This window comes from Eumetopias jubatus, unplaced genomic scaffold, assembly GCF_037043125.1.
Source record: "Eumetopias jubatus isolate StellerSeaLion01/CBP00866 unplaced genomic scaffold, mEumJub1_p1.0 scaffold_16, whole genome shotgun sequence".
Taxonomy (NCBI): Eukaryota; Metazoa; Chordata; class Mammalia; order Carnivora; family Otariidae; genus Eumetopias; species Eumetopias jubatus.
In genome coordinates this window covers 77,415,801-77,429,983 of record NW_028274822.1, presented here as the reverse complement: position 1 = coordinate 77,429,983, position 14,183 = coordinate 77,415,801, and the positions used below count along the sequence as shown (strand labels likewise).

Genomic DNA, 14,183 nt, shown 5'->3' with positions numbered 1-14,183 from the left:
TACAGATGAGGACACTGAGGCTCATATGAGAAGTCATATGACTTGCTTGAGATCACCTCACTATTAAGATGCAGAGCTGGATCATACTCCACATCTGGAATCTCAACCACTACATACACTACACTGCATGATACCATTCAGGACAGCTATGGGATACAGGGCAAAAATATAGTAAAACATTGACTCTGAACTCTAGGAACTTGCATTCTGAACAGAAAGACAAGATAAACATGTGCCAGAATGTGAGTGTATCCAGAACCCAAAGGTTGGGAGGTCTTTTCTGGGGAGCAGGTAGACTCCAAGTTTGAAGAGAGTGTGGCTACATGGAAAGATGGCTTTGCTGCCACCAGATTTGAATTTCAGGTCGCCCTGTGTCCTGGCAGTGCCCCCTCACCCCCACAGACAATGGCCCTTCCCTACAAGCCCAGGGTCCCCCATTTATTTATTTATTTATTTATTTATTTATTTATTTATTTTAGGTTTTTTTATTTATTCATTCGAGACACAGAGTTATAGAGAGAGAGAGAGAGAGACAGAGATACAGAGAGAGAGAGAGAGAGAATATGAGCAGGGGGAGAAGCAGAGGGAGGGGGAGAAGCGGGCCCCCCGCTGAGCAGGGAGCCCAATGCGGGGCTCGATCCCAGGACCCTGGGATCATGTCCTGAGCCGAAGGCAGACGCTTAACCATCTGAGCCACCCAGGCGCCCCTCCCCCATTTATTCTTCTAGCATGTATCGTACTCCTACTGCATGTTGAGTTCTGCCTTGAGGAACCCAAGACCAGCAAGGAAAACAGAAGCCAACAGTATAATCCATGCTGTTTTGGGGGGAATACAGCAAGCTGTGGGGTACAGAGGGGGCATCTGTGCCAAGCTGGAGAGGGGATTAAGGAAGCCTTCCTGGAGAGGCTGTAAATAAGTAGAGCCCTAAGGGATGAGTAGGAACTGCCAGGTGAAAAAGAAAGAAGGGGTATTTACCCAAATGAATTGAAACTTACGACTACACTGAAACCTGCACACGGATGTTTATAGCAGCTTTATTTACAGTTGCCAAAACCTGAAAGCAACCAAGACGTCCTTCAGTTGGTGAGTGGATAAACTGTGATGATGGAGTATTATTCACACTAAAAAGAAACGAGCTATCAAACCATGAAAAGACAGGGAGAAATCTTAAGTGCCTATCGCTAAGTGAAAGAAGCCAATCTGAAAAGGCTACATAGTGTGTGATTCCAACTGTGTGACATTCTTGAAAAGACGAAACTATGGAGACGGTAAAAAGATCAGTGGTTGCCAGGGGTTTAGGGGGAGGGAGGGATGAACAGGTGGAGCACAGAGGATTTTTAGGGCCGTGAGACTGTTCCGTATGACACCGTAGTGGTGGATACACATCCTTGCGCATTTGCCCCAACCTATAGAATGGACAGCACCGAGGGTGAACCTGAATGTTACTGTGGCCTCTGGGTGATAACGACACATCCATGTAGGTTCATCGATTGTAACAAACGTCCCACACTGGTGCGGGATGTTGATGGTGGGGGAGGATGTGCAGGTGTGGGGCAGGGTGTAAATGGGAACTCTGTACTTTCTGCATAATTTTGCTGTGAACCTAAAACTGCTCCAAATAATCAAGTCTAGTTCAAAGAAAAAGGAGAAAGAGGAGACAGGTTGCAGGCAAGCTGAGAGGTGGAGGGAGGGTGAGTGTGCCCGCTGCCCTGAGAGGGAGATCCGGGCAGTTGGAGCTCAGGGAGGGTGAGCCATGAGAGAGAGAGAGAGAGAGAGAGAGAGAGAGAGAGACGTCAGCTGGGGCCACAGCAGGGAGAGCCTCGAGGCCACCGACAGGATATGGGACATTTTCCCGTGGGGAGCCCTGAGAAGTTTCAGAGGGGTCAGCCATGTAGATGAAACAGGCCCCCTCCCCCAGCTGCTGTGCACAGGATGGATTGGAAGAGGCCCGATGGCAGTGGGGGGGCCTCGCATCCGAGGGAGATTTGGAGGCGGCGGCCTGAGCTGGGCCTGACTGTGCTGTTTTCTCCCCACCCCGTCCCGTGCCCTCGCAGAGTTTGTCCGGATGATGTCCCGCTGAGGCCGCCAGGGCCCCTCCAGGACTGCCAAGCTCCTGGGCGGGAGAAGAGGAGCCGCAGTGCGCCTCACCCCGCTGCAGCCGCCGAGAGCCCAGGATGGACTGGCGGACGGGGCCTGCCTGCACCCCGGGGAGGTGCCCACCCTGGACCCCCACCCCTCCGCACTGTGAAAGACTCACAACTCCTGCAACTGGAAAGGGGGGGCGCCCGCCGCCGCCGAGGCCACCGTGCCAAGCCGGCAGAGGTGACGCCGGGCGCCAAGTGCCACGGACCCAGCCGCTGCTGGTGGGGTGGGCCAGGGAGCCCGCCGGCAGCCCCCACACAGCATGTCCGCCCCGGGGCAAAGCCTCTCGCCGCCCTCCTTCGCTCTGTGCCCGTCCCAGCTCGCCACAGCCCTGTTCTCTCAGAACCAATAAACGTATTTCCCAGGCAAGGGCAGCTGTGGGGGTCTTTTGCTTCTTGGGCCCAGTCAGATGACGGGCATTTCCTGAGTACCAGTTGCACGCCCAGAGCTGGCCCAACAGTCCTGCGTTCAGCATGCATTTATTTTTATTTATTTATTTATTAAAGATTTTATTTATTTATTTATTTGGTAGAGCGCACAAGTAGGCAGAGTGGCAGGCAGAGGGAGAGGGAGAAGCAGGCTCTCTGCTGAGCAGGGAGCCGGACGTGGGGCTCGATCCCAGTACCCCAGGATCATGACCTGAGCCGAAGGCAGCCACTTAACCAACTGAGCCACCCAGGTGCCCCCAGCATGCATTTATTGAGCACCGTTAGGGACCTGCTGTCATCTCAGAAGCCAGAACCTTGTACCTCTAACTGGAGGGGAGCCTGGGAGAGATAGTGATCTGGCTGGGTACCCAGCTGCCCCGAACAAAGTCAGGCTCTATTAGAAAAGGAGAATAGGTACTGGGTGAGCATCCAGCCAGGGTCTGCCCACTTCCTGTCTTCCTGGAGCTTCCAGCCTGGCGGGAAGACAGACATGAAGTGCTTCAGTACGCCGGGGTTACAAATCGTGATGCTTTTATGCGAGAAAAATGCAGGGACCTGTGGTAGGCTCTAATAAGGAGGCCTGGTGTCCTCCGGGGAGGTCAGCAGAGGCTTTCCTGAGGAAGCGATGACAAGGTGTTTGCCACGGAGGAAATCCCAGGGTGTGTGTAAAACAGATGTCCAAACAGCTGCCCCCTGCTCAGCAGAGTGGGCAGTGGGAGAGTAGAGTGCTTAGGTCCTGGGTTTACTTGCTCTGTGACTTTGGGCCAGTCATGTCCCCTTTCCGAGCCCCATATGTAGTAGGGGAATAATAAAGGCTAATAAAATCCCCTCCAAGGGCCGTCATTCACATAACAGCTGTGCAAGGCACTGTTAAACAGGACCCGTTTGTAATCACTGTAACTAAGTTCTGTAGGTGAAGGGTTGAAGGAGTCTAACGGAGATGTTAGTGGGTAGAAGTTGCCCAGAATCTTTGACAGGGTTAGGGCAAAATCAGGTGTGTGGGACAGACCCGTGTACTTCGAGCCTGTGGTTCTCAAGCTGTAGCGTGTGAGAATCACCGGGAAACTGTTAAACCAGTGATCTGGGCAGCCCCCTAGTGATTCCGATTCAGGGTCTGGAGTGGGGTTTGTGAACGTGCATCTCTAACAAGCTCCCCGGGGGTGGGGGGTGGGGTCCTTGCTGCCAGTCGAGGACCATACTTTGGTTTTTAAAAGCCTCAACAAATCAAGAGCACCCATGACATGAGACTAATGAATAGTTTTGCCAGAGAACATGAATTTCACCAAAACATTGAATTCCACAGCCACGGCTATGGAGGCAGGCTTTGGATTCTGGCAGAACTAAAGGCTTATCCCCAGGAAAGGGCACTGAAGTGAGTCCTAACTGCTGGGCCACAATTTGAATAACACTGCTGTAAGTCCCAGACACGTGGGAGGCAGGTGTGCTCCCAGGCAACAGGGTTGGGGTAGGGGGAGGCTGTGGGCTAAAGGCTGGAAGTGGGGGCTGGGTGGAGAGATCCCTGCCTTTATGCGCAGCAGCCGGAGGATCCTTGTTCTCACACTTGGCAGGGAATGTGGGAAGGACTGAGGGCCCGCCGGCCAGAGGCCTGGGTAATCCCCGTGTCCCTGAGGCTAGGGAGGAGGGGGGGAGGGTGTTGCTGGGAGTTCTAAATTCACTCTCATAATCCAATTCTGAGACTAAGCCCTTGGCTCCGCGCCCTGCAAGGCAGGCCTGCAGCTCTGCTTGCTCCTCTGTTGGGTTGGCTCGGCCCAGAGTCCTCTGATCTACATGGTTTCAGAAATGTGACGTCCTTGGGGGGCCTAGAGGAGCAGTTCATAGAAAGAGGGCTTGTGTGGGCATGAAGAAGGGATGAGCCCCCGGTGGTACCACAGGGATAGGGTGGAGTTAGGGTGTCAGCTAGGACACTTCTTTCCCCCGTGTGGTGGCCTCCCAATCGCAGACACAGTGGCTATAATAAAGCAACTTGAAAATACAGGCAGGCCACTGTTCAGAGAAACCCTTGTGCTCAGGACAAAGGAAAGCCCAGGGGCTGGGCTTCTGCCTCCTCCAGTGCTGAAACACGAACTCCTCCTCTTGAACTTGGCTTATATTTAGTGGTTCCTAGTAAGATTGTTTGAAGAGAAGATTCTGCTATGTTCCAAGAAGCAAGACTCATTTTTCTAGACGGATTCTATCCCAGGTGTGAATTCCTTTTTCTTTTCTTTTTTTTTTTTTATAAGATTTTATTTATTTGAGAGAGAGAGAGAGAGCAGGAGCAGGGGGAGAGGGAAAGGGAGGAGCAGACTCTCCACCAAGCAGGGAGCCCAACACAGAGCTGGATCCCAGGAGCCTGGGATCAGGACCTGAGCCGAAGGCAGACGCTTAACCGACTGAGCCACCCCAGTGGGAATTCCTTCTGTGATCTGCACACACAACTGCTTAACTACCCCCCCCGGGGGGTGGGGAACTGGGTGTGTGTCATCTTAGAAGGGCTCTCATTGTCTCAAAGGTCCTTCAGTCCAAGCCTGGATTTGCCTCCATGTGACTCGTAAAGTCCAATTCATTCACTGGTGCATGCATGCATTGGACAGACATTTACTGTGCACCTACTGTATGCCAGGTCCTGTGCTAGGGTCCCTGTCTCTAGGAGGGAAAACGGTTAAGAAAACAAGCAGGTATAATGTAGTGGCATCAGTGCTGCTTATGAGGCTACTTACGAGGTTAGCCTACGAGAAGTGAGGCTATGTAAAAGGTAATCTGGCAGGGTGGGCATAGGGTGGGAGGGACAGATTTGCTAGGACCCGAAGGATCAGCCATGCTCAGTCAGAGGAGGTGAGGGGAAGAGTGTTTCTGGTTGAGGCAACAGCATGAGCAAAGGCCCAGCGGTAGGGGAGAACCTGGGTCTCTTGGGAAATGACGCAGAATTCCATCTGCCTGGTGAACTGGGCTGGAGGGAGGAGCAGACAGAGGTGATGCTCATCGGGGAGGCAGGGCCTCATCCACCGCAGCCCCTGGAGTGTGGAGAAGCTCAGGTGGGACCTCTGAAGGGCTGCCTTCAAGTGCCAGCCAGGCCCACGGCAGCAGAAACTGTGGTGCCTATAAAAGGCTTGCTTTTGGAGACAGATATGTCCAGGGGGTGGAGCAAATCATGGAGCAGCTGAGGACACCCAGGAAGCATCCCTATAGCAATGTGGTTAATAGCATGGGCTCTGATCAAGAGACAGAAGAAAAGAGACATTCCATGCCCCTGATGGAAGAATATGCCTCCCCCCTTGCTCCGCCTCCCTGGACCTTGCCAGAAGGATAGAACCTGAGTCTGAGCATGCCTCTAGATCCAGCGAGCAGTTGGCAGGAAATTCAGAGGACAGAGTAACATGCTGAGTTGTACCGTGCATATTCCACCAGCAAAATCCAGGCTGGGAAAAGCCACAGGTCAAACAACTAAAGCTCTTCTATAAATAAATTACAAGAAAAAGAGAGGGATGGAGGGAGAATGTATGGATTGAAAGAGACTTAAAAGTTACCAAATTTGGACTGACTAATCAGCAATGACTAGGGATACACACTCAGGTGAGAGAACTCTAGAGAAACACAGGGAATTCTTCCTTAAAAAAAAATAATTCTTCCAATAAAAATCCAAATTGCGGTTGATTTTAGAGAGAGGGCAGGAGGGGGCTGTGCCTGGGAGGGGAGCACAGACAGGGGCTCCTGGGGTTTCTGGCAAAGTTCTATTTCTTGACCCGTGTGCTGCTTACAAGGGTGTTTGCCCTATAACAATTCCCAAGGTTATGCATTTGTTCTGTGTGTTTTTCTGTTTGTCTTCTTTTGTCATAAAAAGGCTAAAAGAAGTGTGAGCTTTGGAATCAGCCACCTGGGTTCAAATCCCTGCTCTGCCATTTATCATCTGTGCCATCTTAGGTAAGTGATAAGACCCTCTGGGCCTTGGTTTCCTCATCTGTAAAATGGGGGAGATGTTAGAGGTTTATTTTGAAGATTAAGCAAGTTAGCATAACGGAAGCCCTTGGGACGGTAGCTAGCACCGAAAGCATTATATAAGTTTTTGCTATTATTACTGTGTTGTTATTCCGCATTTCCCTACCCATCTCTCCCATATGTCCCCATGCTTCCATGATCCTCTCTCAAGGAAAGAGGAAAAGAGAGCCAGCTAGGGTATCCTGTGATGGCTGTGGTGGAGCCTCTCATTGACAGTGACGCGATACTCAGCTTAAACCTGGGATCTGGCTCTATGACCAGGGAGTGACTGTACAGCATGGTCCTGCCAGGTGGCCCTGAGGCTGTTGGCTGTGCCTGTGGCATCGGCTGCAGGGCCAGAATAGCCCTTCGTCCCCTCTGGAGGTGCTCTGGTGATGCCCGTCTTTCTTAGAGAGAGGACAGAGGGGCTGAGTATCACGACTGAGGCACGGGCTTCAGTGGTAACATGAACCTGCGTTCGAATCCCAGCTCTGCCACGTAAGGGAGTTAAGGGATGGATGTGTTCAAGGAGTCTGTCTTCCTCTTCGAGCCTCATTATCTATTATTAATAATAGTGTCTGCCTGGTGCAGTGGTGGTGAAGTGACGATCCCTGCACAATGCTAAGTAGAGGATCTGGCTCAAGGCCCTCACAATGCTGTTCTTTCTGCCTAGAATGTTTTGCCCTGCACTTCCTGTAGCTGGATCCTTCTCATTTTGGGGGGCTGTGCTTCAATATCCCCTTGACTTCCCTATTGAAGGAAGGTAGGAAGCCATGGCCACATCCCATTTATACTATTTAGAGATAGATGACATTCATGTCCTGACATATTATGTTTATTTTATTATATTTTTGATTTTCTGCTTATTATGTGGCACCCCCTTACCCCTCACGAGAATGGACTCTCCGTGTTGGCAGAGACCACCTGTGCCTTGCTCACTGCAGTGTCTCCAGTGTTTAGTAAGTACTCAGCAATTATTTATTGAATAAATGGACAAAATCCTTGGATATATAAATAAATATATTTGTTCACCCCTCTATCATCTGTCTTCCCTGATTTGCTTGTGAGGGACAGAAGTGCAGGATCTTATCTGACCTGTTGCCAACTGCTTTGCTGGGTCTCCTGAACCCCTTGCACTCGGCCAGGTGTGTACACTGCATGCCCAGTAGATACTTGTCAGATGGATATGAGCGAGGGGGTGCAGAGAGGGGCAGCCATTTGTGACTGTTACCCTCACCTGCAGGAAGGGCTCTAGACCCCGTCCCCGGTGATTCCCCGGACCTCAGGTCTCGATCTACTCAGTGTCGAGTCTTTTTGGATCATTTCCTTGTGCTGGGGGGGCCATGAAGTCATGAAGGCATGTGCCATGGAATGGGAAACAGACCAAAGATTGGGAGCTGGACAGACCTAGATTCTTGTCCTTGACCTATCATGTACAATCTCTGGGACCTTGAGCTAGCTGGTGAAGCTTCCATTTTCTCATCAGTTCCAGGGGAAATAATAACCATAGCAACAATTACAACGTATTTGCCTGGAAGGGTTATAGTGGTCAGATCATGTAGCAGACATGAAAGCCGAATGCGGGTTGGAGAGTCCCATACACATGTGCATTAGTAGCTACAAAGGTGTGAAAACAGCCATTGAAAACCAAATCCTAGGGCGCCTGGGTGGCTCAGTCGTTAAGCATCTGCCTTCGGCTCAGGTCATGGTCCCAGGGTCCTGGGATCGAGCCCCACATCGGGCTCCCTGCTCCGTGGGAAGCCTGCTTCTCCCTCTCCCACTCCGCCTGCTTGTGTTCCCTCTCTCACTGTGTCTTTCTCTGTCAAATAAATAAATAAAATCTTAAAAAGAAAGAAAGAAAGAAAGAAAGAAAGAAAGAAAGAAAGAAAGAAAGAAAGAAGGAAAGAAGGAAAGAAAGAAAGAAAGAAGGAAAGAAAGAAAGAAGGAAAGAAAGAAAGAAGGAAAGAAAGAAAGAAGGAAAGAAAGAAAACCAAATCCTAGGGTGAAACTCGAATTCTGGGGAGACACTGCTGGGTGTCCATCCATATTGTTCTCTTCATCTTCCTTAGTAATAAAACTCTCAATTTCTATGACATTCAGAATCAAGACTACATTTCCCAGCCTTCTTTGCAGCTCGCTGGGACCTTGTGCCCAAGTTCTGGCTGATGGGATAGAAGTGTGTGCAGTTTCTGGGAAGTGTCCTTAAAATGAAGACCTGGGTTCCTTTGCCTTTCTTCCTCCTTCTTGCTAGCTGGAATGTGGCCTTGAAGCTTGGAGCCTGAGCAGCCATTTTGGACCATGAGGAAGTCAGTGTTGAGGTGGAGTCAATGGAACATCAATATAGAAGGAGCCTGAGTCCCTGACACCTTCTAGGAGCCCCCCCCCCTCCAGAGTCCTTTACCAGAGAGAAAAACCTCTGTGTCTTTTAAGCCATTATTACTTTGAAATTTTCTTTCACTTGCAACCTAATTTAAATATAATGGATACATTCTGAAAAAGACAAAGTCACTCGGGCTAGGTATTTTTTTTTAAAGATTTATTTATTTATTTGAGAGAGGGACAGAGAGAACATGAGCTGGGAGGGGGGATGGGTGGAGGGCAGAGGCAGAGGAGAAGGAGAGAAGAAGACTACCCTCTGAGCACGAAGCTGGGACTTGGGGCTCGATCTCACCACCTGAGATTAGGACCTGAGCTGAAATCAAGAGTTGGAGGCTTAACTGACTGAGCCACCCAGGAGCCCCTAGGTGGGTTTTATTTTAATTAACAAACACTTGTACAACACCAGCTCTGTTGCTGGCATTCTATCAAGCCCTTTACAAATATTAACTTGTGAATTCTCATTATACCTCTAGGAGAGAGAAATCACTATTATCCCCATTTTACAGGTAAGTCTTGGGAACTTCGCAGGAAGAGGGAAACAGATCTTGGAATGTTCTCTTGTCAGTTCTGCTTCTGGTAATTCTTTCAGTCAACAAATATACACTGAGCACATACTATGTGCCAGGTCCTCTGCTGGGTGTTTGGGATATAAGGACAAAAAGACATTTGATGGCTGGTCTCATGGAGCTTACAATCCAAACTCTACTGTCCATCATGGTAGCCACAAGCTACATGTGGCTATTTAAATTTAAATTCATTAAAATGGGATAAAAATTTAGTTCCCCAGACAAACCAGCCACATTTCAGATGTTCCATAGCCATAGGTGGCTAGTGGCTACTGTACTAGATGGGGCAAATGTAGTACATTTCCATCATGATAGAAAGTTCTGGTCTAAAGGGGTAGCTGCAAGTAAACTAGCCATTTACAGTCCAATGTGTGAGCACTGCCCATCATATTTCTTATTGCTTCCCTAATTTGCCCAGCTCCAGGAGAGGGAACAGAAAGGAGAAAGCAGCAACTTTATTTATTTACATGGTATTGTTGGGTATAGGTTAAGTTTTTTTATTCATCAATTCACTCCATCTTTATAATCACCTCATTTTACAGATGAGGGAACTGAGGTTCAGGGAGGGGATGTGACTTGCCAAGCTTACACCTCGAGTAGACAGTAAACACTACCTGATGTTCCTGGCTCCATAAATTGTGTCCTCAACACAATGAAAAGAATCTGGGAGATAATAAAAACATTTAGCTTATGTGTAGCACTTACGATGGCCATGGAAGGCACTCCCCAGAAGTCTGCTTTCTATAATCCTCATTCCAATCTTAGGAGGCTGAAGGTTGTCATCACCTCATTTACAGGTGAGGAAACCCAGATGCAGAAGGGAAGTGACTTGCCCAAGGCCACGTAGATGGGAAGGCGCTTGCTTTTTCTGTCCACATCCTAGGCAACTCCAGTCCTGCCTGGCTTCTTCCCTGTGACTCATATCCTCCCGGGGGAAGTAAGGAAAAGCCGAGTCTATTTTCCCTTCCCTGAAGTTCAGTTCCAGTTGCTCGCTGGGGGCCAGGACCAGGAGACACCATGGGGCTGGTTCCCAGGCTCTCTGGGTAGATCTGGTTCCCCTGCTGTCTGACTGCTAGAGGCCCTGGGTGAGGAAACTTGGCTTTGGGACCAGACCACCCACCTCTGAGTCCAAGGGCTGGCAGAGGTTGCTGAGCAGAAGGCAGGACAGGCCCCCACCCCCTTTCTGTATTTACCTTTTGAACTTTAATTGTGAGCTTATCTTTAAGGGAAAGAATATTCCATAAACTTAAAATAGGCAAGACTTAATTAATAGCATGCTTTGTTCTTCTGATCCTTATCTGTTCAGGAAGACACACCCCTTTTCAGTTTTGTGGGTCAAGGTGACTGCCCCTGGGGGCTTACCAGCAGCTGTTCCATTTTCCACTTTTGAACTCTGGTTCCCTTTGGTTTTTCCCTTCTCCTGTGTGTGGGAGGGTTTTTCCCAACTTTTTAGCCAAGACCTTTTCTATTTATTCAGTTGCCAGTATTATATGTTATAATTATTTCTTCTTATATGATTAATAGCTACTGTTCACTGAGAACCTACTACGGGCCAGGCATTCTGTTAAGGGCTCCTATCACCCTAGTATGGTGGATCTTCTAATTATTACCATTGCACAGATGAGGCAACTGAGGCCCAGAGAGGAGAAATGACTTTACCGAGGCCACACACAGCTCTACAAAAGTAGAGCTAGGCTATAAATCCAGGGCTCTATGTCCCCAAACACCCATGACGAATATTTATTGAGCATTTAGCTGTGGGCTTCAGGGTCTCACCATGCTAGCTTGTAAAACATGTCCTTTCTGTTTTTCTTGTTTAAAATATGTCTTTTTATTTTTCATAATTCTACAAGGTATGTACAATTATTCTATCCATTTCCCAGATGAGGAAACTGAGGCTCAGAGAGATGAATTCATTTACCCAAAATCACACAGTATTTTAATGGCAGAGTACGATTCACACCAAGTGGTATCTAAGAGGTTCAGAGGCAAAGTACTAGATGAGAAACCAAAAAAACAGATTTCGGCCCTCATTGTGTAGGCAAATCACCTAACCCTACTGAACTTTAGCTTCTCATCTGCAAAATGCTGGACATTATTTTCCCAACTTCTTGTGGTGGTTGTGAGAATAAGTGGGTGGGAAGTAATGGTTATAGAGAAACTGTCCATCAGGGCCCAGGTTTATAGGTCTTATCCCAGTTTTGGATGGAATTATAGTGAATTTTATCTTTTTAAAGTTCTCTTCTGAGTTGTCTATATTTTCCACAAAAAGTGTGTTTTTCTTCCACAAACAAAAAAAAATGATGTTTATTAAAATTTTTTTTGTATTTTTCCAATTTTAGTGAGAAATAATTCATGGACACCAAATTTTTTTTTAATGACTATAGCTTTATAGGATAGCTTGAAATCATGAATTGTGATGCCTCATGTTTTGTTCTTCTTTCTCAGGATTTCTTTGGCTATTTGGGATCTTTTGTGGTTTTAGGAGTGTATTTTTCTACTTCTGTAAAGAAATGCCATTGGAATCTTTTTTTTTTTTTAAAGATTTTATTTATTTATTTAACAGAGAGAGAGACAGCGAGAGAGGGAACACAAGCAGGGGGAGTGGGAAAGGGAGAAGCAGGCTTCCCACTGAGCAGGGAGCCCGATGCGGGGCTCGATCCCAGGATCCTGAGATCATGACCCGAGCCGAAGGCAGTCGCTTAACCAACTGAGCCACCCAGGCGCCCCACCATTGGAATCTTGACAGGGATTGAACTGAATCTCTAGATGGCTTTTGGTAGTATTGACATTTTAACAGTATTAGTTCTTCCAGTCCATGAACATGGAATATCTTTCCATTTATTTGTGTCTTCTTCAATTTCTTTCACTGATGTCTTAACAGTTTTTGGAGTAGAGATCTTTCACTTAGTTAAGTTTATCCCCAAATACTTTATTTTTTTTTCAAGATTTATTTATTTGAGAGAGAGAGTTCGCGTGCACAAGGGGGAGGGGCAGAGGGAGAGGGAAAGGATCCTAAGCAGACTCCCCACTGAGCACCGAGCCAGAGGTGGGCCTCTATCTCAGGACCCTGAGATCATGACCTGAGCTGAAACCAAGAGTCGATGCTTAACTGACTGAGCCACCCAGCTGCCCCTTTATTATTTTTGATGCTGTTGTAAATGGAATAGATTTCTTTATTTCTTTTTCAGATAATTCCTTGTTAGGTGTCTGTTTTTTTTTTTTCCTCGTTTAATCCTTACAACTGTGAGGTGGATGATCATATGCATTTTAGGAGAGAGGTGATTACAGAGAAAAGCAGTAACAGACGTAGCTGGGAAGCCACTGAGAAAGGAATTGAACCCAGTTTTGTGTGACCCCAAAATCTCAGTTTCTGTCACTCCATGGACAAGCCGGTTCTCTATCCTGAGAGGGTGCTGTGGGCTTCAAGTAAATTATTAAAAAAGACTTTAGCTATCATCCCCCCACCTCCCTTTCCCCCAGCCCCAGACAACCACGAATTTGTTTTCTGTCTCTATAGATCTGCCTATTCTGAACATTTTATATAAATTCAGTAATACAGCTTGTGGCCTTTTATGTCTGGCTTCTTTCACTCAGCATGTTTTCAAGGTTCATCCATGTTGTAGTGTATATCAGTACTTCATTACTTTTTCTGGCTCAAAAATAGTTTATTATATAGATATACAAGTTTTGTTTATCCATTCATCAGTTAATGGACTTTTGGGTAGCTTCCACTTTTGCTGCTATGAACATTCGTGTGTAAGTTTTTGTGTGGACACTAGTTTCATTTCTTGGGTAAAATGGAGTGAAATTGCTGGGTCAAATGGTTGCATTATTTTCTATAAACATCAGCTCTAGCCTTCAAAGTAGGAACTACTACGTTCACAGTTGAGCAAACCGAAACTCAGAGAGGTATATAACTTGCCCAAGGCCACAGTGAGTAAATGGTGGAGCAGGGCTTAGAACCCAGGCAATCTAGCTCAAATTCCATGCTCATCCTGCCTCAGGGTCTCAGAACTTTTGTTTTACCCAAGAGGTAATCTAATCCACCAGCTACTGAATCTCACAAAACCGGGCCAGGCTCCTTTGTACACAGGTAGCCCAGCCAGGAATGGAATCTGAGGAGCCCAGTGGGGGCTAGCCAAATATCTTATTCATCTCGTGGGGTGACCAAGGCTCTGGGGAACTGAGAGGAGGCATAAGGTTAGGTCTTTTGAGGCCTCCCCAAAATTTAATCCATTTTTGTGATAGTTTCTCCTGGACTAGGCTGCCTTAAGGATAAAATAAACATGAGCTCCAGGAGCCAGTGTAGTGGGTGGCTAGAACATGGGCTCTGAAGGTCAACTGCCGGGGAAGGAAGAAGCCCCCATCACCTCTTTGTACCTTTGATCCCCATTTGCACCATATCCCTGCCCTGAGGGCTATTCAAGAGCTGACTTATCAGGTTCCTCCAAAGACGAGTTTTGAGAGAGTGGAGAGTGGGTTAAGACATCCTAGTGTAGGACTCCAGAGGTGCCTTGAGGCAGGAAACATGTCTGTGGGAGAAAGCTAGTCCAGATCCTTGCCAAATATAGGGGGGAAGTGGGACCAAGAGGGGATACTCTAAAAGTTACCCCTGTGGGGTCTGACCCTGGGGGCTGGGGAAGGAATTATGGGGCATTTAAATTTCTCACTGATGTTCTCCATTTTGGTATC

At 47.8% G+C, this 14,183-nt stretch overlaps 1 protein-coding gene across 3 annotated transcripts in view; it reads left to right on the top strand.

Annotated features, from left to right (window-relative positions):
- The window catches only part of CABP1 (calcium binding protein 1), a 53,882-nt gene extending 51,380 nt beyond the window's left edge, over window positions 1–2,502 (top strand). For all 3 annotated transcript variants that reach the window (XM_028116613.2, XM_028116612.2, XM_088019279.1), the window contains one exon: window positions 2,056–2,502. In XM_028116613.2, coding sequence (XP_027972414.1) covers window positions 2,056–2,081 — 26 coding nt within the window. In that variant the 3' untranslated portion in view covers window positions 2,082–2,502. The remainder of the gene's footprint in view (window positions 1–2,055) is intronic.
- The last annotated feature ends 11,681 nt before the right edge of the window (window positions 2,503–14,183 follow it).